Consider the following 22,691-nt stretch of genomic DNA (forward strand, 5'->3'; position numbering starts at 1 on the left):
GAGTATACGTACATACGTGCACTTACATACACATGCATATAATAATTTAATAATAATATTGTACTTGCAAATACTGTATGAGTCTAATTGGTAAATGTACAGTCTAATTAGAAGATTGTAGTCTAAATTAGTGAATGGGACAAATTTCCTAAGGGAATATTTTGAGGGATTTTTTATTTTTAAATAAAAGTCCAGTTGGTCTAACGTAGAGTTAAATCTTGAAGTCCGATAAGCGAATTATTATGTATATATATAAATATATTAATGATATATATACTCAATGTTAACTGAGTGATATATACTAAAAAATATAATATAATAGAAATACAATCACAAGGACCAGAAATGTTTTCGTGTACAGTGCTATTTTAAATTAAAATATTTGAAATTCTTGATAAACATGAAGTTTGTTGGCTAAATCATATACAAACAACATTTTGCTATTTCGCTCTAAATAAAATGAAAATGGCTCTAGTGAAAGCTATCGACCTGTGTACTGTGTATGTGTGTGGGAGTGCGCGCGTGGTTGTGTATGTGTGTATGCGCTTGGCATATTTAATTGCAAATATTTATGTGCGAGTATAAAAAAACAACAAATACATGCGCATAAGCCTAATGTTTTGATAACGAAAAATGAGCCGAAATTAAAGCTCACAGCAATGCGTTGTGCCGCCTGCCGCACATGATGCAGGATGTTAACGTGTATATGTGTGTGTGCGATTGTGTGCAAAATAATATTAATGCTGTGCAGACGCAATAACCAAAAATATTTATTATTTATGCGGAATAAACAGCAGCACACACAAAATATGAAATTAATGCAAAAATGACAAAAGCAGAGCGCAAAAGGCAAAAGAAAAGAGCGCAGAGCGTACGAGTAAAACATATATATTCTATATACGAATATGGGAGTCAGCCAGCCGACAAGCCAGCCTGCCTTCTGCCTTCTGCCTGCCCAGTGAAACATAAAAGTCAAACTCAGGCCCAGCAAATATTCATAAACAGTAACAAAAACGGGCTAACATTATGCAGGGAGATCTGCCAGATAGCGCCACATATAAAAAGACATTTTTATTGCACAGAAAAAAAGAACAGCATGCTGGAAGAGATAGTAAAAGAAAGGCAAAAAAAAAATAGAAACAAAAATAATATGCGACCGTATAAAAATCTATATAATTCATAAACCCGCACAAACTCAGAAGCTGAGACAGAACGAAACACGTACACCGCGCTTGGCGGCCATATTGGGTCATAAAAAGCACACACACACACATACACAGAGAACTGTATAAAAGCCTGGCCACAGTGAAACAGCAACAGCAACAACAACACAAAAGTGGCAGCCGCAGCAAAAAAATTTTATGGCGCAAAACTTTGTGAAGCAGAAGCATATAAAAAATGTTGCATATTTTCGGGCGCAACGTTGAAAATTGTCCTACTACTCGCTCTCACACACACTCTGACTCTGTGGGTGTGTGTGTGCTTGCCATTTCCGCTGTGTTTCTGTTGTTGTTTTATAGGCACACAGACTTCTGTACTGTGCGAATAGACCGTAAGAAAAAATGGCGCAGTTTTGCAATTTGCTAAAAAGGCATATAAAAAGCAGCCAAATGTGCAGCGCAAATATTACACGACTCGGCTGTACAGTTACCAAACGCTGACCTTATGTATCATATATATATTATATTTCATATATATTTTTGTCATCGCCTGCCACTGGTTTAAGCTTAAAAGTGCTGAATGGTGAACAAATAAATAATAGAGAATATGTATACTAATTAATTAATTAAAATTAAAGAAATGAAGCTGAAACAACCATTGTTATTTGTCATATATTTTTGTAGACATATTTTACATAAATGTCATTTTTAAGTATAGCTAACGAAAGCAGAACTTACAAAATAAATATGCTGTGAGCAGATACAGCACAACTTTTCTGCTATGCTTGGAAAGATTTTCGAATCCAATTAGTATTTAATAATAATAATATTTGTTCTGGGGACTAACTGGCTGAAGGACAATAAATAATGAAATGGCTGTGACTTCAAATTAACTCAAATAATTAAATGAATTATAGTAATATATTTAAATATATATAATTTATTATATTATTATAATTAATATTATTAATATTTTATAATAATAATAATATTAAATATTTCTTATATTTTTTCAATTCATTTCAATTTTTTCAAGATCTGACGAGGTTTCATTCCATATCGGCAACATTATTACCGTCTGGAGACGGTCTTGGTCCACGTTTAAAAAATAAAATTGGTTTGCTGTGCTTGCCAAGCGAACTCTTCCCTTGAGCTCGCCCTTGTCGCTAGCAACGGCTCACAGTGCTCATAAAAATATGCTTGGAATTGGTTTTGCGCGCGAGGAAAGCAAAAGAAAAGGTAGAAAAAAGAATTTAACATATTTTTGGAGTAAGGCGAATATGGAATACCCCGCACAGTGCTCAAAGCAATGCAAGCTGCTGATGGTAAGATACCCTGTCTGTTTTCATCTTACAGGGCATGTCGTATAATGTAGAATACGAACAACTTCTAGCTACATTTAATGTCGCCCAGAACGACAAATGTCGCGGCAAGCGCTGGCCATGTGCTCCAAGGGCCACGCTCCAGCGACTAAGAGCAATAGAAGCAGCCGGGCCAGTTGGCAATGGAGCGGGTCAGCAGTTGGTGGAGAGTGGAGACGAATCGCTTTTGATTGTTTTGCAAACAAAGCGAAAGCGAAACAAGCAACCAAGTTACCAACCATCCACCCACCCACACATAAACACACAAGCACACACATAGAGACCATTACAATACTTTTTGCTTTCTTTTTTCCCCCAAAATGAAAAAAAGGAAAAAACGTGGCAACTTTTTTCGAGGGTGGATTTTCATTTTGTATGCTTCATGATTTCGAACTTTATTCGCCAGTCGCCCCTTCGTGAACCATGCACGTCTGTGTCTGTATATATGTATATATATCTGTATGAGTGTGTGTTTTTGTTTGTGTGTGCATTTTTTTTACCATTTCATTATTTGCAAATTTATGCGGGGTGGTATTTTTGTGACTCAGTCGCAGTTGTTGTCATTCTTTTTTTTCCTCTTCTTTTTTTCTGCTGCTGCTACTCCACTTCCATTCCGCTCATCGATTTTTGGTTCTCATGTCGAGCGATTTTTTTATGTAGATTGGCCATTATGTGGAATTAGTTTTTCTGCCAGTTTTTCTCTTTTTTCACTCGTTGATCGCTGTGTGTGTGGCACATAGCAATGGCGTGCGCCATAAAATGTTATTGGCTGCTGTTAGTAAATGTGAATGTGTGGAATGGTTGAGATGGCTTTTTTGATGAGGACCCGAAGTATATGTACTATATAGAAAGTAAAGTAAAGTAGTAGTAATGGATGGGAAATGGGAAAAAACATATAGTCAAATCTCTTCAATATATGATTTCGATCAATTATAAACATTGAACGAAAAGAGAAGCAAATATTAAAAAACAATTTTAGTTATTTAAAAAATATATATATTTTGAATGTTTAAATCAAAATTTATGTATATAGTTATATATACTAAAAAAAGAATATGGTTGATTAAGATATCAAACATTATAAGCTATTTCAATCATTTATGTTTAAGATAAAACGTTTTCTATATTAATAAGTATATATACATAAATTTACATTGAAATATTCAAAATATTCCAGCGATACGCTTAGTCCCTGACAAGAACATCTTGTAATATGGAATCGACCACAATCGCAAATTCTGAATGTTGACTTTTTTGTATTTACCCAAAAATTTCCGTAGAATAGAAAATCACAAAAAGTACAATGACCGCAATGGTAAATAAATGCCAATGTTTTTATCAGTTAGTCAAACAAAACGCATCCACAATTCAAATATTTTTTTACAAATCACAAATTGTTTAAACAGCATGCTCATAGGCAAATTGAGACTGTATTGGAATTGTTTGAGGGTTTTTAAAAATAGGCGACGATAAGCTTTGTTACAGAGTGGGAGGGAGCAACAACTTTCATCACCAACAAACTACATAATAGGCAAAACTGTGAAACTGAACTGTGGCCAAAATTACTTGAAGACTTGATGTAATTGTGGAATATAGCAGCTATAAGAAACTTCTTTTTTGAAATATAACTTAGCATGATAACATAAGTCAAATATGCATACAAAATTAAACACAATATTAACAGCTAAGTTATTGCAGTTCCTATCTTATATCTTATATCTTATATCTTATATCTTATATCTTATATCTTATATCTTATATCTTATATCTTATATCTTATATCTTATATCTTATATCTTATATCTTATATCTTATATCTTATATCTTATATCTTATATCTTATCTTATATCTTATATCTTATATCTTATATCTTATATCTTATATCTTATATCTTATATCTTATATCTTATATCTTATATCTTATATCTTATATCTTATATCTTATATCTTATATCTTATATCTTATATCTTATATCTTATATCTTATATCTTATATCTTATATCTTATATCTTATATCTTATATCTTATATCTTATATCTTATATCTTATATCTTATATCTTATATCTTATATCTTATATCTTATATCTTATATCTTATATCTTATATCTTATATCTTATATCTTATATCTTATATCTTATATCTTATATCTTATATCTTATATCTTATATCTTATATCTTATATCTTATATCTTATATCTTATATCTTATATCTTATATCTTATATCTTATATCTTATATCTTATATCTTATATCTTATATCTTATATCTTATATCTTATATCTTATATCTTATATCTTATATCTTATATCTTATATCTTATATCTTATATCTTATATCTTATATCTTATATCTTATATCTTATATCTTATATCTTATATCTTATATCTTATATCTTATATCTTATATCTTATATCTTATATCTTATATCTTATATCTTATATCTTATATCTTATATCTTATATCTTATATCTTATATCTTATATCTTATATCTTATATCTTATATCTTATATCTTATATCTTATATCTTATATCTTATATCTTATATCTTAATATCCTTATATCTTATAATCTATATCTTATATCTTATATCTTATATCTTATATTTATATCTTATATCTTATAATCTTATATCTTATATCTTATATCTTATATCTTATATCTTATATCTTATATCTTATATCTTATATCTTAATCTTATAATCTTATATCTATATCTTATATCTTATATCTTATATCTTATATCTTATATCTTATATCTTATATCTTATATCTTTATATCTTATCTTATATCTTATATCTTATATCTTATATCTTATATCTTATATCTTATATCTTATATCTTATATCTTATATCTTATATCTTATATCTTATATCTTATATCTTATATCTTATATCTTATATCTTATATCTTATATCTTATATCTTATATCTTATATCTTATATCTTATATCTTATATCTTATATCTTATATCTTATATCTTATATCTTATATCTTATATCTTATATCTTATATCTTATATCTTATATCTTATATCTTATATCTTATATCTTATATCTTATATCTTATATCTTATATCTTATATCTTATATCTTATATCTTATATCTTATATCTTATATCTTATATCTTATATCTTATATCTTATATCTTATCTTATATCTTATATCTTATATCTTATATCTTATATCTTATATCTTATATCTTATATCTTATATCTTATATCTTATATCTTATATCTTATATCTTATATCTTATATCTTATATCTTATATCTTATATCTTATATCTTATATCTTATATCTTATATCTTATATCTTATATCTTATATCTTATATCTTATATCTTATATCTTATATCTATATACCGTGAAGCAAACTTGCTTGCGCTCGCTTGTTTGTAGCTTTTCCGAGATCCAAAGCTAGAAGGAAAGTAATTTTTAGTCGAATTTTCTAACAGGTTTTGGTAGCCAAAAAGAAACCCATAACGAACTATTAGGAAAAAAGGAAATTGGCTGCCAGCGATTCGTATGCTTAGCATGTGATTCAATGTGTGACTGAGAGTACATGTGTGTGTGTGTGAGTGCTTGTGGGGGTGGCTGCTGGCAGCATAAATGGCCAGCCATGGGCTGGGGAGGGTGGCTGCTGTCTTGGGTGATAATTTAACAAGAAACGAATGTGAAGGCGAATGCGAGCTGTGTTTTTGTATTTCACTTTTATTTTTGCTTATTTTCGCCTTTTTTCTTTTTTACGCACATACACGAACACACTCGCTGAAACATGTGTGTGTGCGTGACACATGAGCGAGGTGTAGTGCTTGGTGCAAAAAGCAAGAGATTCACATAAAAATATACGAGTACTCATTATGATAATACGAAAATAAATGACAGTGGTGTTTATACTCATAGTATTGCGGGGAGTTCCAACTCCCAATAACTCACCAAGCAACGTACAAAACTAAACAGCCAATTCCTCATGTGGGCGTGTATGTGTGCGCATGGGTTAGAGTATTTAAAATCGAATCTAGTAAAACAAGTTGGAACTTCAATCATTAGCTCAGCACTGAAAACTTTGAATGAATATAAGCAGGTGAATAGTGACCACTTCTATATGATATATATATATATATATATATATATATAACTATATACATATATATAGTTATAATAGTTATCCGCTATAGTCAATCCAAATATTCTACATCCACACAATAGTTATCACTTCTATATAGAAGTTGGCTTAAACATCTTATAGCCATATATAAGTAAATATTATTTATTTATTCGATTTATTTTGTATACAGAGTATTCAGTCTTCGATGCTGCAAGTCGGGCAAATAAAATATGCTGTCTTTGCTTTGCTTTACTTACTCTTAATACCTTTGTTCCTGGGGCAACCAGGTGGGAGGCATATCTAATTCATCCTTTGGCATGGGCTTTGCGCCTAATAGGCCCGTCTACTTTTCGTAAGCAGTTCAATTTTTTATTCGCATTTCGTCTGTGTTTTCCGGCTTTGCTTTTCGTACAAAATGGCTGCCGACATTTTCCATTAGCGACATATTGTTACAGGCCTCGCTACAGGAGGTGGAGAAGGAACTAAAGGAATTGTAGGCACACGAAGCCAGCTGCCCGGCCATTAAGCTAATCTTTTTGATCTTCAGGTTGTTGTACGCCCCGCACTTATAAACTAACGAGCTAATGTCAAATTTTCATACAAATATATACTGTATATAACATATACTACTACTATATATAACAAAATTTCATGTAAGTATTAAAAATGCATGACTTTAATATAGTTTATGCGAACTCTTACATTCATATCAATAATTAATAAAGCACGGAAAATTCGCTTTAGGTTCCTTTTTAAATGAAGTCTGATTAAACAAGTTCAAAAAGCTGAAAGTGACTGTTTGCATATTCAGGCTATACAGTTAAAGTACTTTTAGAAACATATAAATGTAGCCGTGTATGAGAAGAACAATTGAATATTGTGGAACAACAGAAATTTCTGTTAAAAATTGAAACTGCAAAACAGACAACGAATCGCTGAGATATAAGTCCAATTTAACACAATCAGAGTATGGGCTTAAAACGGTTATTTTGGTAAATTCGGATAGTTTCCGTTAGTATAGTTTCTCTGTCCTAAAGCAGCTGCAGATTTTTAATTTGATTTGGTCGAAATTCGTTAAATTTTGGTCGTAAAACTCATCGATTGTAATCCCGGGGTCAACAATTAAATGCCATTTGCAATGGAAACACTGAACTCGCTGATGACCATTGTGGACTGCAGGCCTTGGGCAATGAATAATTATTTAAATGTGCCAACTATTTTGAATCAAGACGAAAAAAGGTCAAGCTAGGGACGAGGGGTCAGCCGCAGCCGCATCCGCATCAGCATTCGCATCCATTCGAATGGTCAATTGAAACGGAGTCCCAGGACTCATGCCAAATGCGATCCTCGAACGCCATTTCTCAACATGCAAAACAATGAAACACAAAATCCTTTTTTACAGTTGTGCTGTGTGTGCGAATCGAAATCGTTACAATTTAGAGCGTTTCTGTTTGTGTAGCAATAAATTTGAAAATTGCAGCCCCTGCCCGGGCCCTGACCCTGGCCACCCCTATACAGCGAGGCCAGCCGGGGCAGCCTGGCAGCCTTCTTGAAGCTGCGTCTTATGCGTGACCCCGAATATTCACGCAATTTTTGTGACACATTCACAATTTTCGCATTAATTTTAACCTCGGCTGGACGTTGACAAGGGGTCAATTTTCCAACCAATAGCCGTTGCCCAACCCCTGGCACCGGGCGCTCTTTCTGCTCAATCCGCATTTGGCTCTGTGTTGGCGTTGCCGCACCGCAGGGGTCACGAAAGTGTGAAAATGTGTAACTGCCCGGCCGAACTGATTAGATGGTCCGCATTTGAGGACATTCGGGGTGAGATTCGGCACATTTTGGCGCTTATTTCAAATTGGCAATTGTTTAAGCTTGGGATTTGGCACAACAGACTCAAATTCGAGTCCATATTCAGTCTTCAATTGTGTTGGCCATTGTTGAAATGCATTTCGATGCTAATGCGGCGACAACGACATTGAAGGCGACTTAGTGGTATTCATTGCAGACGCATTACAAATGTTACCCAATGGTCAGTCGACGGCACTGAAGTAACATGATTTGTGATATCACTTCGATAATGTAACGGTCGTATATGAGCGTTACAAGATTTTCAGATTTCCATCTAACATTTAATTTTATATGACTTTACTTATATGCTATAAATTATCAAAAATTGAGACTTTTTAAATTCGTTTTATATTCTATTTTTTATTAAGCTGTTACATGGTAAATATTGCAAAATCTGCAGAATAAGTTTTACTCTTTTATTATATAAGGCTTAAAAAATTAAAAAAAAGAAAAAGTCCTTCTCACTCAATAATAATCAAACCATTTCCAGGCAGCCAGTGTCTAAGTTTTATGCTATTATTCTAATGCAACGTTTATCTGTCTATCCAAAAGCTCATAAATATTAGGAATAGTCCGCATAATTATATAATATATAATATTTATACATATACATATATATATATATATCATTTGTTATCAGCAAATTGATATAACGTAAAAGACTTTTTTTAATATCTTCATATTAAAATATGAAAAATAAATATAAAATACATTTTGAATCTTTTGCAAATAAATATTTTGTATATCAAAATTTTTAAATATTAGAAAATAGTTTTTTTACTTTTTTATAGCTTAGTGAAAAAATTTGCTTTGGGAAACGATTTGTTGCTTTCTCAATCGTAAATGCAGAGCAGTTTTACGGCGATTATAAAATGAAATCCATCGAACTTAACCCTTTGGCATGGCTAATGAACAGATTCTGAATTCTTGGAAATGGACAACATTCGAAAGCGCTCATAAAAAATGCACAGACAGCATTTAACCCGTCCGGATAGACAGGCCAAGAACTTTCGCCAAAGGGTTAAGGAAGTACGAGCACTACGCCGTGCAAGGTGAGGAACAATGGGTGTCATAAAAAAAACAACCGATGCATCATAAAGAACACAAAGCGAGCGACATTAGCTGGAAACAAAAAAACACTCACACACACACGCAGAAGGATACACAGCGTAGGCAGTTTTCGCAGGAATTTGGCAAGGACACCGAGAGAAGGAGAAGGCAACATATTGGGAAGATATTTTTTGTTAATGGTGAAAGGGTTAAGATACAAAAAACAGCAGCCGCATCCGTAAATAGCCAGAGTCCTGGGATCAATCTCGCTACCTGTTTTGTCCAAGCCATAAAAAACTAAATGTTTTATGGTCTTTGCACAGCTCTAAAAAACGACATTACGCGGAAGTGAGTTCTGGGCCTCTTCTGGCTGTCTCTCTCTCTCGCAGTCGCCGTTGTCATCGAGTCCTTGGACAATCATAACTAGAGCAGTCTAATGAGCATTCAGTGCAGTAGATGCTCGAGTTGTACTTATTTTGAGGCGTCAACGTCTGCTCGGAGGAGAGGAACTTTCTCGTGATTTTCCAGTGAGTTTCATTGTTAAGCCATTGCCGAAGCTGATTACCTGGTACCGGTGCATGGCTGCATGCAAAATATGTGAGAGCATCTAGCTTCAGAGTTGTGGGAGTCATAAACACAGCACGGACCCGGCCACCAAGCCACCGAAGCGGGCAATTGTCCTGCACCAATGCGCGTTGTCCTTCACGCTTTTGTTGCTTTTCAGCTACTTTTACTGCGTAACCATTAGGACAAACAATCGAAATTAGAGCAACTATTTCGCCATGCCCATGTTTTTCTATCTGTTTCTGTGTCTGTTTCTGCTTGTGTTGTCGGGTTTGTTTCAGTCTGGGTCGCTGTTGCTCTAGTTTCCTTTTTTAATCCTTCGGTTTTTCATGCTAAAAAAGGATTTACGGATGTGTCGTGCCCGCTGTTTAGCATAATATTTCTGCGAAACTATCTGCGCACCTCTTACCCGAGTGGGCGTGTCTCTGGCGAGAACTTTGTCATTTGATTTATATTCAGACATTTACATTGTGATTCCATGACTTAATAGCAATCTTTTAAAAATATTTCAATTTATGCAAAGAATAATTTTATTGATTTTTACAGAAATATAGGTTGAAGTTTATTTGTTATAAATTAGCTAATCAAATGCTATACTTATAATAATAATAATTATAATACTCTAAATAATTCAATCAAGATTTCTTATATATTGTCTACATATCCCTCACTTTCCAGACATCGCATCTCAATTAGGCTGCACAGTAGCATTTGAACAAAAAATTACAAAACTGGAAAACTAATTATGATCAAAAGAAAACCACATACAGGCAGACAAAACGAAAGAAGGAAAAAAACTAAAAGAAAATGCCACATCATCCGTGGCATGAAATCAGCTTAAAAACTCAAGGAAATATCAAGAGGTCAGAGGAAAAGTGCGCCAAATGCAAACAAAACTAATGAGGTCTGAACTAAGCGGTTTGGGGTGTGGATATACGGTCATGGGCACATCAATTGAAATTCAGCCAACCACAAGATTCGCATTTGCATATGAGATCTTGATCTCGAGCCACCACCATTACCACAGCGGAACAAAGCATGGCTAAAGACGCTTAGATCTGAAGGATGTCTGTTGACATTGACTGAACAAAGGCTGATGCAAAGCCAGCGTATCATTTTCATAGAGCACTTGAACTTTGGGCTCTGGGCCAATTGGATGACAGTTATTATCACGAACGTCAATTAAAAGGTCAAGCGTGTCGCTGCTGAACATGTGCGAACTTGCAGGCTATGGACTAAGGATGAGGAGTGCGGCTGTGTGGCTTAAGGAACATTTGTTTTGGCTTTGCGACAACTTTACATAACTTGCTCAGCGGATCAGCGGCTCCACACCCGTCCGCGCCTGCCTTAAGCAGCGCTAATCACATGATCAACACTAGGATCAGGATCAAAGGCGCTGATCCTGATCCTGCAACACGCTGCGTAATGTTGGATTATGCAGTCGCCCACTGCAACTTTTAAATCACTTTTAAATCTAGGCTCTGCACACACTGCTGTCGCTGCTCTAGTTTCCTGGCAGCCGCGGTTTGTTCGCGAATGCGGGATTAATGAACGCAGCGGCAAGTCCTTACACATATCCCAGGTAGCTGTACCTTTAATCCTTTCTTTAGCGCTCGCAAATCCGTGTGCAAAGTCCGGTTACACTTCTAATCCGGTTGACAGCGTCAATGATGCGCGCCTGCCTGCAATGCTCCTGCTTCTGGTCGAGCTACCTGTTCAGCCACCTCAGCGCAGCCAGCGTCCTGCCATGTACTGTTCGTGTGCTATGCATGTGTATTTGCATACTGTCCGAGTTTTGTTTGCGTTCTGGACCATCGTTTGTTTTGTAAATATTCTCAACAAATTGCAAATGTTCTTTACTACGTTCATGCACATTAAACTGGTGTTAAAATAGTTAAACATTCCGAAAACGCGATTGAAATGGGTAAATAGAAACTCGTTTTATTTAAAAAATTAAGCTCGCATATCGTTTTTCAATTTCAAATTAGTTTTCTTTGCACTGCAAGTCAAATTAAATAGCTTTGCTTTAAAAGATAACAAAATTCAAGACCTTTAAATTGTTGTCTCAGCCTCAATGGTGCACAAATCTCAAAGTGCGGAAACATGACCTTCGAAAGCGAAAGTACAACACTTGATGCGTCGCATCAACGAGCTCTGTAACATGCTTTATTATTGCTTTCATGCTACTTGATATCAACGTTGTTCTGGGGGCGCCCACGCCTTCATGCTCATAGGATGCAAGCTCCATGGAGCAGCGGTCAAAGGCCGACGAAAAAGACCAAAAATCAATAATCAATGGTGAAGCGAGTTTTGGCAAAAATAAACGACAGCTGCAAATGCAGTGCGTATCCAAAGGATGCATATTAGACGCGTGCATCAGGACGAAGAGAGTTCACTCGATGAAGAAACAAGAGGAGAGAGGGACAGCGCGAGAGGGAGGATGAGAGAGAAACAGAGACAGAGAGAGAAAGAGAGAACTTGGGGAGGCAGCGACCAGTCAATGCACGCCGATTATAGGGATGGGGCTGATAACACTCACAGCTATTGAGTCTGTTACAGCCAGCAGCCGTTGCGAGCGCTTTGCTTTTGCTGTTGTAACTGAGCGAAATGAGCATATTCCGCTCTCTGGCTCTCAGCTCGAGCGCTGTGCGTGCGTTTGTGTGACTGTGTTTGTGTTTGTGAATGAGTGTTTTGTGTGTTTTTGGTTTTGTTCATGCATTTTTGACATTTGTTTCTTTGCATTTGAGTTGATTTTGGACCAGAGCTCTGCACTATGCGGAGATTTTCAGCTATGACTAGTGCTAGTTGAGCAGGAATTCGTGTCAGTCGTGCTCAGTGCCTCGCATAAGTCGAACGTCGCTCTGGAGCAGCCATCAGCAATCTCAAAAAGGACGACGAGTGTCTCAACTAAAACGAAAGCGAAACAAAAAACACAGTAGCTCTAAAAAAAAGCAAAAAACTATAAAAAAACTACGTAACAAGCCAACTGCCAGTGATTGTGTTAAATCGTGCCAAAAATATTAAACATTAGTAAACAATTTACAAATTATTGGCCAGCCTTCAATAGAGTTTTTTTTCGCACATGCGCGAACTTCGCACAAAAAAGCTAAAAAGCAAAGAACAAAAAAAAGAGATAAAAACGGCCAAAAAGGAGCAGCCACCACACACCAACACTCCCACGGCTGCTTGTGAGCGTCTGTGTATATGTGTGAGTGTGCGCCTGTGTGCTGTGCGCGGTTTTTGTTTCGCACGCACTTTTATCGTCGTTTTGTTTAATTTAACGGTGCCGCGGTCAAGTGTAGAGAGCGCGAGAGCTTCCACGCCAGTACAAGGTGCCGCTCCTGTTCCCGATTCCCGTTTCGCACCAAAACTTATTGAGATTTGCTCATAGTCGCCCAAGGTATGTAAATATCACTTTCCACTATTATTATTATTGCTCATTTAACCTTCAAACATTTGCGTGCTCCCTACACGGCACATAAATCAAAAGTAATCGTAGAGGTTTACAGTTACAAAGTGCACTCCGCAGCAACGGTGCATCAATCACAGAAATAAACAAAAACAATCAAGTGTTTTAAAATAGTGCAAATTTCGAGGGAATAGCTCAAATAGCAAAATGTTGAGGCATTCAGATAAACATAAGCCCCGATTTAACAGACTTTAGGGGCACTGAAGAACATTTAAAAAAATCAAAATAACGCAAATATTTATTATATATATATATATATATATATATATAAAATATAAGTAGTTAAATTTAGTATATTCAAATCGTTCAAGTATTGGATTTTGAATTTTCATTGAATTTTATAGAAAAAATTGTACTAAAGCTTTAATCTATAGAAAATGAATTGTTTATAACTGATTTTTTACAAAGCTCTAAATATACTTTAAATATATATATTTTTTAAGTAGTTTGGATTCCTTTTAGTATCAAAACTTACATTAATGATGAGAGCATCGTATACTTTTTCGCTCGATTCTTTTTGTTGTTGTTGAACGTTGAACGCTTCTTTTTGTGCCTAACCTTAAAGACAAATACTCTCACACTCATACACACACACTCATACACTCACACACACACATATACAGTTGCTTACATATCGCTTGCTAAAAATGCAACAGCAAAAATTCTAAAACAATATTTCAAAATCTGTCTGGCTTTTAGCCGATCTGGCGAACTTGTTTTTTGCCCGTGCAGCTTGCCAGACCTCACCGCCCCACGGGGAGCCTCGGCGGTCCCCGGCGGTCCCCGGCCAGCAAAGCATTGCCCCCTGTTCGCTCGTTCTTCGCCTGGCAGCTAATTTTATTTGTTTACATGTCCGACTGCATGTTGTATTTTTTGCCCGCCTTTCTTTCTCGCCGTCCTCTGGCTTTTTAGCAATTTCTTTTGATATTTTCTTTTTTTGTTTAATATTTAATTTTAGACACTCAACTATAATTCAAAGTCAACGGTGCAATTTTTTAATGTCCATTTTGTTTCAGACTGCCAAAAGTGCATTTCAAAATAGTTTTACCGCACAAATGCGAGCGGAACGATATTTTTTGGTTTTGTTTCTTTTTAACAATTTTATATTTATTTAGTTTTATTATTATTATTTTTATTTTCTTTTGGCAACTATTGCAGAAATGACTGTCAGCTGCTTTGGCATATTTTTAATGTTTGCTGACAATAGAACGAATAGAACCGAATAGACGTTCAATTTTTTGACGATTACGTTTGGCATTGAAAAGTCTTTTCCTATACTATTCCATCTAGTTTTTATAGCCTTTCCTTAAAACGTGCGCGATCAACATATTTACACATGCATATAAACAGCATAATAAAAATTGAATTTTTCAACAACAACTAAATATATAAATAATTTTTTATAATGCACATTCATCGAAAAACGCTGCTGTTCCCCGCTGCCGTCTTCTCCTTTCCGTATCCCCATCTGCTGCCGTTGCACATTTGCAACAAAAACATTTTTTGTGGCGCATTTTCTGCGTCTGAATTTTCCATTTTTGCCATTTTCATGATATTTTTCCAAAGGGGGCGGTGGCTGTGGCTGTGGTTGAGGTTTGTGTGCGGAGAGAGCGTGTGGCAGGGGTGGGGCTGGGGGTTGGCCAAACGACTAGCACATGTTTACTTTACTTTGCAGTTTCGGTTGCGTTGCATTTCACACTCGCTTCTCAGCTCCCTCCCTTGCAAGCCTCCTCCTCGTTCCTTTTGGCCCGCTTTGCGCAGCAGGCACCTCCTGACGTCCCTGCATGGCATGTAGCCGGCGTAATATTAATTTTACACTTGGCCTTTAGTTTTTGCCTTTGTTATTGTTGTTGTTTGATGTGCAAAAAAGTAGACAACCCCGCAAGTTGTTCACTCTTTCTCTCCCTCCCTCTATCTATCTGCCTCTCTCGCTCTTTGTTGTTGCACTGACAAGCCAATTAATTTGGGTTCTTAAAAATATCACTAGCTAAATTAAATAAATATGCTAAGCACATTATACAATATACAAATTGTTGCAATTGCTTTTGTTGTTTTGGTGAGAAAACTTTTGCAGCGCCAACAAATTTCCTGTACCATCAATTATGCATAAGTATTGTAGATATTTTAGCTAGCAGCTCGATCCTCATTCCCATTCCCCAATCCCAATTACCATGTCATCACGCTCCGTCCCCACCTGCTGCGTGCCCATCCCCAAGAGCGGACTGTTGCTGACGTTTTGCGTTTTTAATAATATTTACTTAAAAGCACAAACAATTGGCCAAAAATGCGGCAACTGCAGTGAAACTGCAATAGGAAAAACGAAAACAACAAAAAAATATAACGAACAAAATATAGAAAATTAATGGATACATTTCAAAACTACGCAAATCAAAGGAGAGAAAAAGAGAGCTCTTAACAAAGCATTTGAAAATAAATTATTTGCTATGAAATATTTGATTTTTATATACAAATATAATTGTTCCAACAATTTCACTACGTTTTTAAATATCAATCAGTAAAATTCTTTAAGCATATATATACAAATATAAATATTATTTTAAAAAATTTTGAAATATATATATAAATATATATATATTTTTTTTAATTTTGCTGTTTTTATACTAGACATTAAACAATTTTTGATCAATAATATTACATAACCGAATGGCTTGGGCTTCAATGAGATCAATCCATATATTTACTTACTTTACATATTTATCTATTTCTGTGGGGCAGGTTTAGGACATGTAATCTTTTAAGTAGTAGTAAGTAATCTTAGTGCTAGAGCTAATGCTCTGTTATCTATTATCATAGTTATGTACTTTATTCATGTATCTTTTTGCATATAATTGTATTTATTCTTTAACAAGGGACAGTTTAACATCTTTGTGGATATTATAATTAATCACATACCAGGGTGCACATGCACGTCTTGTTCTGGTATCACTATAAAATTTTGATATTAGAATTACTAGCAATACCCCATAATGCAATGCTTAGGTCCATACCGGCTTCAGTACAGCCTTATATAGCCTTAATTTGTTCTCAAGACTATGTATATACATATATGGTATATATATTATGAATTCTGAAGGATTTGCTAAATTAATTGACACTAATAAAATGGTTATAGATAAATTTAAGTATTTTTAAAGTTAACACTTTTTACTTTAACAAATTGCTTAAAAATTAATTTTATGTATAATAATTTTTCATTCGTTTTCCAGTACCAAAATCTCTGAAATCTCTTTGGTTTTAAAGTAAATTTTTTATTTATTATTTTGTTTGTTTTTCTTTTTATTGCAAAAAGATAATTGCATTGAGTAGAATTCGTAGAATCCATATAAAACCATTTTATACAATTGTTGTTTTGATTTTTATTTAATTTTTTTTCTTGCATCGCTTTTCGGGAAATCTATTTGCGTTCTATGATCGCTTTGTCGAACTTTTTATATAAATTTAGCAAAATTTAGCGCGCAAAATAAACTTATAAAAATAACAATAATTTAATTGCTATTCAAAACAAAATTATGTGCTTTCTATGATAACAAATTGCAGAATAAAATGCACTGCTTAATGGTGATAATCAGCAAAGCTGACAAATTCGCCAGCTGTGGGTAGTTCATATTTATATACATATATTATTTTTATATATATCTCTCTCCCTCTATATATATATATATATATATATATATATATATGTATATATATACAGTTACTCAACCATATACCGCGTAGTGCCGACAATTAAGTTAAATCCTTTTGCTTTTTATTATTAAGCGTGAAATTTGTCGTCGCAGGCTGCGCCTTCTAATCCAATCCTATGTCCGCGCTCCTGGCTGCTCGCTGATTAACTTTAATCCACTGCGAACCGTGTGCGAGGGGAAAACTCGTTGCGTTTTGTGTTCTAATCTGCATAGCTTAAGCTTCGTGGCCCGGATCATCCAAATCCAATGCGCGTAATTTTATTTATTTTTTCTTTTTCATTTTTCCGCTTTTGTTTTTGTTGTTGTTGCGCTCGTTGTTGCTCTAATCCAGTTTGAATGGATCAAGAAGCTGAGCGAGTGCGCGACTCGCGACTTCGCGACCCGATACCTGACTTTCGCTCACCTTTTCCCATCTAATCCCTTAACGCGTGCGTCGACTACCTGGCCCGAATATAAGCCTCGACCATTTGCAATTCGGCAGTCAGTCACAAATTTGCTTGTCCAGCGACGAGACGCACATCATCCGCTCCAGATCGTCTGCAGCACAATCACTATCACAATTATTGGAATACATAACACGAATAGCCGTTAGCACGAGCAGCGCTAGGTGAGACCAATTGCCCAAGGATACCCCATGGCAGCCAGCCAGCCAACCAACCAGCCATTTTCTTCTAAGCAAAACTCACTCAAACTGCCACCCCGCTTTCTCTCTCTCTCTGGGCAACATCAGGGTGGCACGCTGAGCTTAGGGGTGGCAAAAATAAAAACACTTAGGAAAAAAAGCAAGCAAAAAATAAAAACGAGACAAAAAGAATAAAAAACTCGACGCAGGCGCATTGATCAGACATTCAAATTACCATCTTAACCGTCTCCTCCTATTCTCTTGTTTTACAGCCGTAACCAGCAACATGCCTAACTGGGAGACGAGCACCGCTGCGCCCAACTATGAGCAGCACAATGCCTGGTACAGCAGCATGTTTGCTGCCAACATCAAGCAGGAGCCGATGTCGCATCATCACAATCATCATCACCAGCAGCACGACAATACAAGCAACAGTAACAGCAACAGCGGTGCCAGCAGCCCGAGGCAGTCGCCGCTGCCGTCACCCAATGCGCCCAGCACACAGCTGGAGCAATACCTCAAGCAGCAGCAGCAACAGCAGCCAATGGATACGATGTGTGCAGCTGCTATGACGCCGTCGCCAAGCAACAATGATCAGAATAGCATTCAGCATTTTGACACCACACTCCAGCAACAATTGTTGCAGCAGCAACAATACCAGCAACACTTTCAGGCGGCACAGCATCAGCAGCAGCAGCATCATCATCTCACACTGGGTGGGTTCAATCCCCTGACGCCGCCAGGTCTGCCCAATCCCATGCAGCATTATTATGCCAGCAACATGCGCCCCAGCCCACAGCCAACGCCAACAGCAGTTCCCACTGCTGTGACAGCAGCAATACAGACAGGCGACAAGCTGCAGGCGCTGACGCCGCCAATGGACGTGACGCCACCAAAGTCACCGGCCAAGTCGCAGCAATCAAGCGTTGAGCCAGAGAAAGATCACGATCTGATGTCGAACTCCAGCGAGGACATGAAGTACTTGGCCGAGTCCGAGGACGACGACAGCAACATACGCATGCCCATCTACAACTCGCACGGCAAGATGAAGAACTACAAGTGCAAGACGTGCGGCATCGTGGCCATCACCAAGGTGGACTTCTGGGCACATACGCGCACCCACATGAAGCCCGATAAGATACTGCAATGCTCCAAGTGCCCCTTTGTAACGGAGTTCAAGCATCATCTGGAGTACCACATACGCAAGCACAAGAACCAAAAGCCCTTCCAGTGCGACAAGTGCAGCTACACCTGCGTCAATAAGTCGATGCTGAACTCCCACCGGAAGTCGCACAGCTCTGTGTATCAATATCGCTGTGCCGACTGCGACTATGCCACCAAATACTGTCACAGCTTCAAGCTGCATCTTCGCAAGTATGGCCACAAGCCTGGCATGGTGCTGGACGAGGATGGCACACCAAATCCCTCCCTGGTCATCGATGTCTATGGCACACGGCGTGGACCCAAGAGCAAATCGTTCTCGGGCAGCAGCTCAAACTGTGGCGCTTCCAGCAAGCGTAGCAATGCATCAGCTGCCTCCCAACATCAGCACCAACAGCAACAGACGCAACACCAGCCACAGCAACAACAACAGCCTGTGCTGCCACCAAGCGCAACATCTCAGCTGTCCGCCGCGCTGCAAGGATTTCCCATACCAGCAGCAGCAACCGCAACGGCAGCACCAGCAGCTGTGGCGCCCGTTTCCCCACCGTCGCCGGCCAAGAGCGTTGCCAGCGTTGAGCAGGCGCCTAGTCTGTCTAGCGCTTTGCTGCCGCCATTGGCCAGCCTGCTACAGCAGAACCGCAACATGGCCTTCTTCCCCTACTGGAATCTCAATCTGCAAATGCTCGCTGCCCAGCAACAAGCAGCAGTTCTGGCGCAGTTGTCGCCGCGCATGCGTGACCAGTTGCAGCAACAACAACAGCAACAACACCACAATCAGCAGCAACAGCAACAGCAATTGCCAGCTCACAGCGACAACGAAGAGGAGGAACATGACGATGACTTCGAACGCAAATCCGTGGACTCAGCCATGGATCTGTCGCAAGGCACTCCGGTCAAGGAGGAACCCCAACAACAACATCAAACCCAGAGTAACCACATGGCCATTAACCTCAAGCTGAAAGACGATGACACGCCGTTGATCAGCAGCAGCACCGCCTCCCGACGCAAGGGACGTGTTCTGAAGCTAGACACGTTGCTGCAGTTGAAATCGGCTGCAATGTCATCGCCGGAACAACAATTGAAACTGCCGCCAAGTGTATTGCCCACGGCCTCATCGCCAATTGCCGGCAGCAGCGCCAACAAGCAGCTGGCCGATGATCCCTGCTCTGGCGCCAGCTCTGCAGATGAGTCCATGGAAACGAGCCGTGTGCCTCAGGCCAACACGAGCGCCAGCTCAACGGCTTCCAGCTCCGGCAACAGCTCAAATGCAAGCACCAACAGCAATCCCGTTCCAGCTGCCACCGTTGCTACCTCTGCCACCGTATCGAGCTCATCCACATCCACATCCGCGAGCAGCAGCGCTCCGGCCATATACGAGTGCAAGTATTGTGATATTTACTTCAAGGACGCTGTGCTGTACACAATCCATATGGGGTATCACAGCTGCGACGACGTCTTCAAGTGCAACATGTGCGGCGAGAAGTGCGACGGACCCGTCGGCCTCTTTGTTCACATGGCCCGCAATGCGCACTCCTAAGAGGCGGCGGCCCACAATATTGTTATTACATAGATATTTTTATTATTATTAACATATTTCGTTGTCCAAAATTGTAAATACTCGTAATTTTAGTTTGATTTCGTTGTCGAAAATTGTACATAAGCCAAAAATGCGCAAAAAGCGCTACCAACTAACTCTAGACCTAAGCCCACAGCCCATAGATTCATGTCTAGCTCTAACTGTAGATCTAATGCAACTATGTAGTAACTATCCCAACTATCTGCTAGCTCCTCTACTTTCTGTATCTTTTCCGTTTCCAGCGATGAAACCAAACACAAATAACGTCGCAAACCGAACAAAAACCATGAAAAAGGTTTAAAAAACTCTTAGTTTAAGTCGACATTAACTTAACTTAATTTGTAAGCAATCAGTCCAAAGTCACAGTTACACAGCAGCGATTAGTCTATTATTATTATATTATTTTCTTTACAAAATAAATGTTTAGCCTGTAAAAACAAGTGAGTGCTCTCTTTTCATTTTCACGAACAATTTACATTTTTATGTTTATCTTGTTTTCCTATTCTTTAAAGTAAAGCTCATTCGGCATATGACAATATTTTGATATCGATCAGAAAGAAGTACAAATCTAGAGATTTTACAACTCAAAAATTTCAACAAAGTGTAAATGCCCACAATTTTTTAAATTTAATAAAAACAATGATATATTTAGTATATTGTATAAAGAAATATTTACAAAATATTTGCGCAATCTGAGCAAATGGATCAAAATTAAAGTTTACTTAGTTTTTAGTTGTAAATGTAAACCAAGGTCGGAATACTTGAGACTTTGTACAATCCCAGTGTGACGAAGCACTTGTATAGTTTAATACAAATAAATAGAGTTTCCCAAATGTTTTTATGTAATATGTAATAAAGAACATGATATGATATAAAGAAATGCATATAAAATTCTATAGTTCCTTTAGTGCTTCACTCTCCATGATCGATGCCAGATGTCAGCGCCTTATTCGAAAGATGATTTATGGAAATTTCGCCTACACAAGAACCACACAATGTGGTGTAACGGTTAATTGAAAAACTGCTCCATCATGTGCTAAATGGTAGGGCTATTAAGTGAAAAAACTGTGCGGGTGACCCAAGCAAATTGGCCTAGCGAGGGAAGTGACTGCGAGGATCGTCTAGGTTTTAGAACTTCCCTTGATCGATCATTGTCTGGCATTTTGCGTGAAAACGCACAATTCGCATGGCATATGAGCTGGGGGGAAATTATATAATAATGTAAAACTCATGAGCTCACGCTCGTGGGCAACGCCTTACAAGGGATCGAGCATCGATCGAGAGGATCGCTTGGGGAGTTTACTCAGAGCTGCGCATGCGTCGCACACGCTTCTCCTACAAATGGCGCGTGCTCGTGAGTCGAAATTGGTTTTCTTTTTGATAATCCCTTGGCGCATTTTTGGGCGTTTTATAAATAGTTTTTCCAGCTGGCTTCTGATTGGTTGAAAATGATTTGAGTGTTGGTTAGACACGACAAACTTGGAATATTTGTTCATAAAGCACTTTTCATTATTTTTAATTTTCCGTTTTTCCTTATTAAAACTGTGCACCCACAAAGCAATAATTGATATTTATGAGTCAATGGAAATTTTCTAAGGGGCACAGAGTTCAGAAAATATCGCTTGTAATTTTATGTAAATATTTGATGGTGGTCCAACTGCTAGCTAGTCAAAAGCCTATAGATCTAATCGTAAATAAGATTTTGCATATCCTTTTAGTCGAACATTTCCAGATTCTTGTCCATTTGAGCGCGCTTAATTTGCTAATAACCCACTGGACATTCAGCTTTGGCTTGTGGCAAACGCAAGCGAAGTTCTAAGATGTTTATCTGCCTCACAGACTCTTAACCTCAATCTGCTGCCTAACGATCTTCGTTCGATCCCTGGTCTTGTTTGTTAGTTCTTATCTCGGCTTGTGGTATTGTTTCATCCCTCTGACCATTGTTCGGTTCGCAGACAAAAAACTCTGAGCACAAAGAAGAATCTCTTTTAAGTGCAACTAGCCGGGGTCATCGAGGAGACCCCATAGTTTCGCATAGTAGTTGACTGACTGAC

At 37.5% G+C, this 22,691-nt stretch overlaps 1 protein-coding gene across 1 annotated transcript; it reads left to right on the forward strand.

The window, feature by feature from the left end:
* The first annotated feature begins 12,886 nt into the window (after positions 1–12,886).
* On the forward strand, positions 12,887–21,082 carry LOC111595662 (protein hunchback). The gene is made up of 2 exons (XM_023309488.2): positions 12,887–13,499; positions 18,170–21,082. Exon 2 carries the CDS (start codon positions 18,184–18,186, stop codon positions 20,596–20,598), a length of 2,415 nt encoding a protein of 804 aa, XP_023165256.2. The 5' UTR covers positions 12,887–13,499; positions 18,170–18,183; the 3' UTR covers positions 20,599–21,082.
* The last annotated feature ends 1,609 nt before the right edge of the window (positions 21,083–22,691 follow it).

The sequence above is a fragment of the Drosophila hydei genome, unplaced genomic scaffold (assembly GCF_003285905.1).
Source record: "Drosophila hydei strain 15085-1641.00,03,60 unplaced genomic scaffold, DhydRS2 tig00000063-arrow-pilon, whole genome shotgun sequence".
NCBI classification, from domain to species: Eukaryota; Metazoa; Arthropoda; class Insecta; order Diptera; family Drosophilidae; genus Drosophila; species Drosophila hydei.

What these genes read in the sequence shown, in the direction of transcription:
- LOC111595662 (XM_023309488.2), top strand. Translation starts at nt 18,184, where the DNA reads ATGCCTAACTGGGAGACGAGCACCGCTGCGCCCAACTATGAGCAGCAC.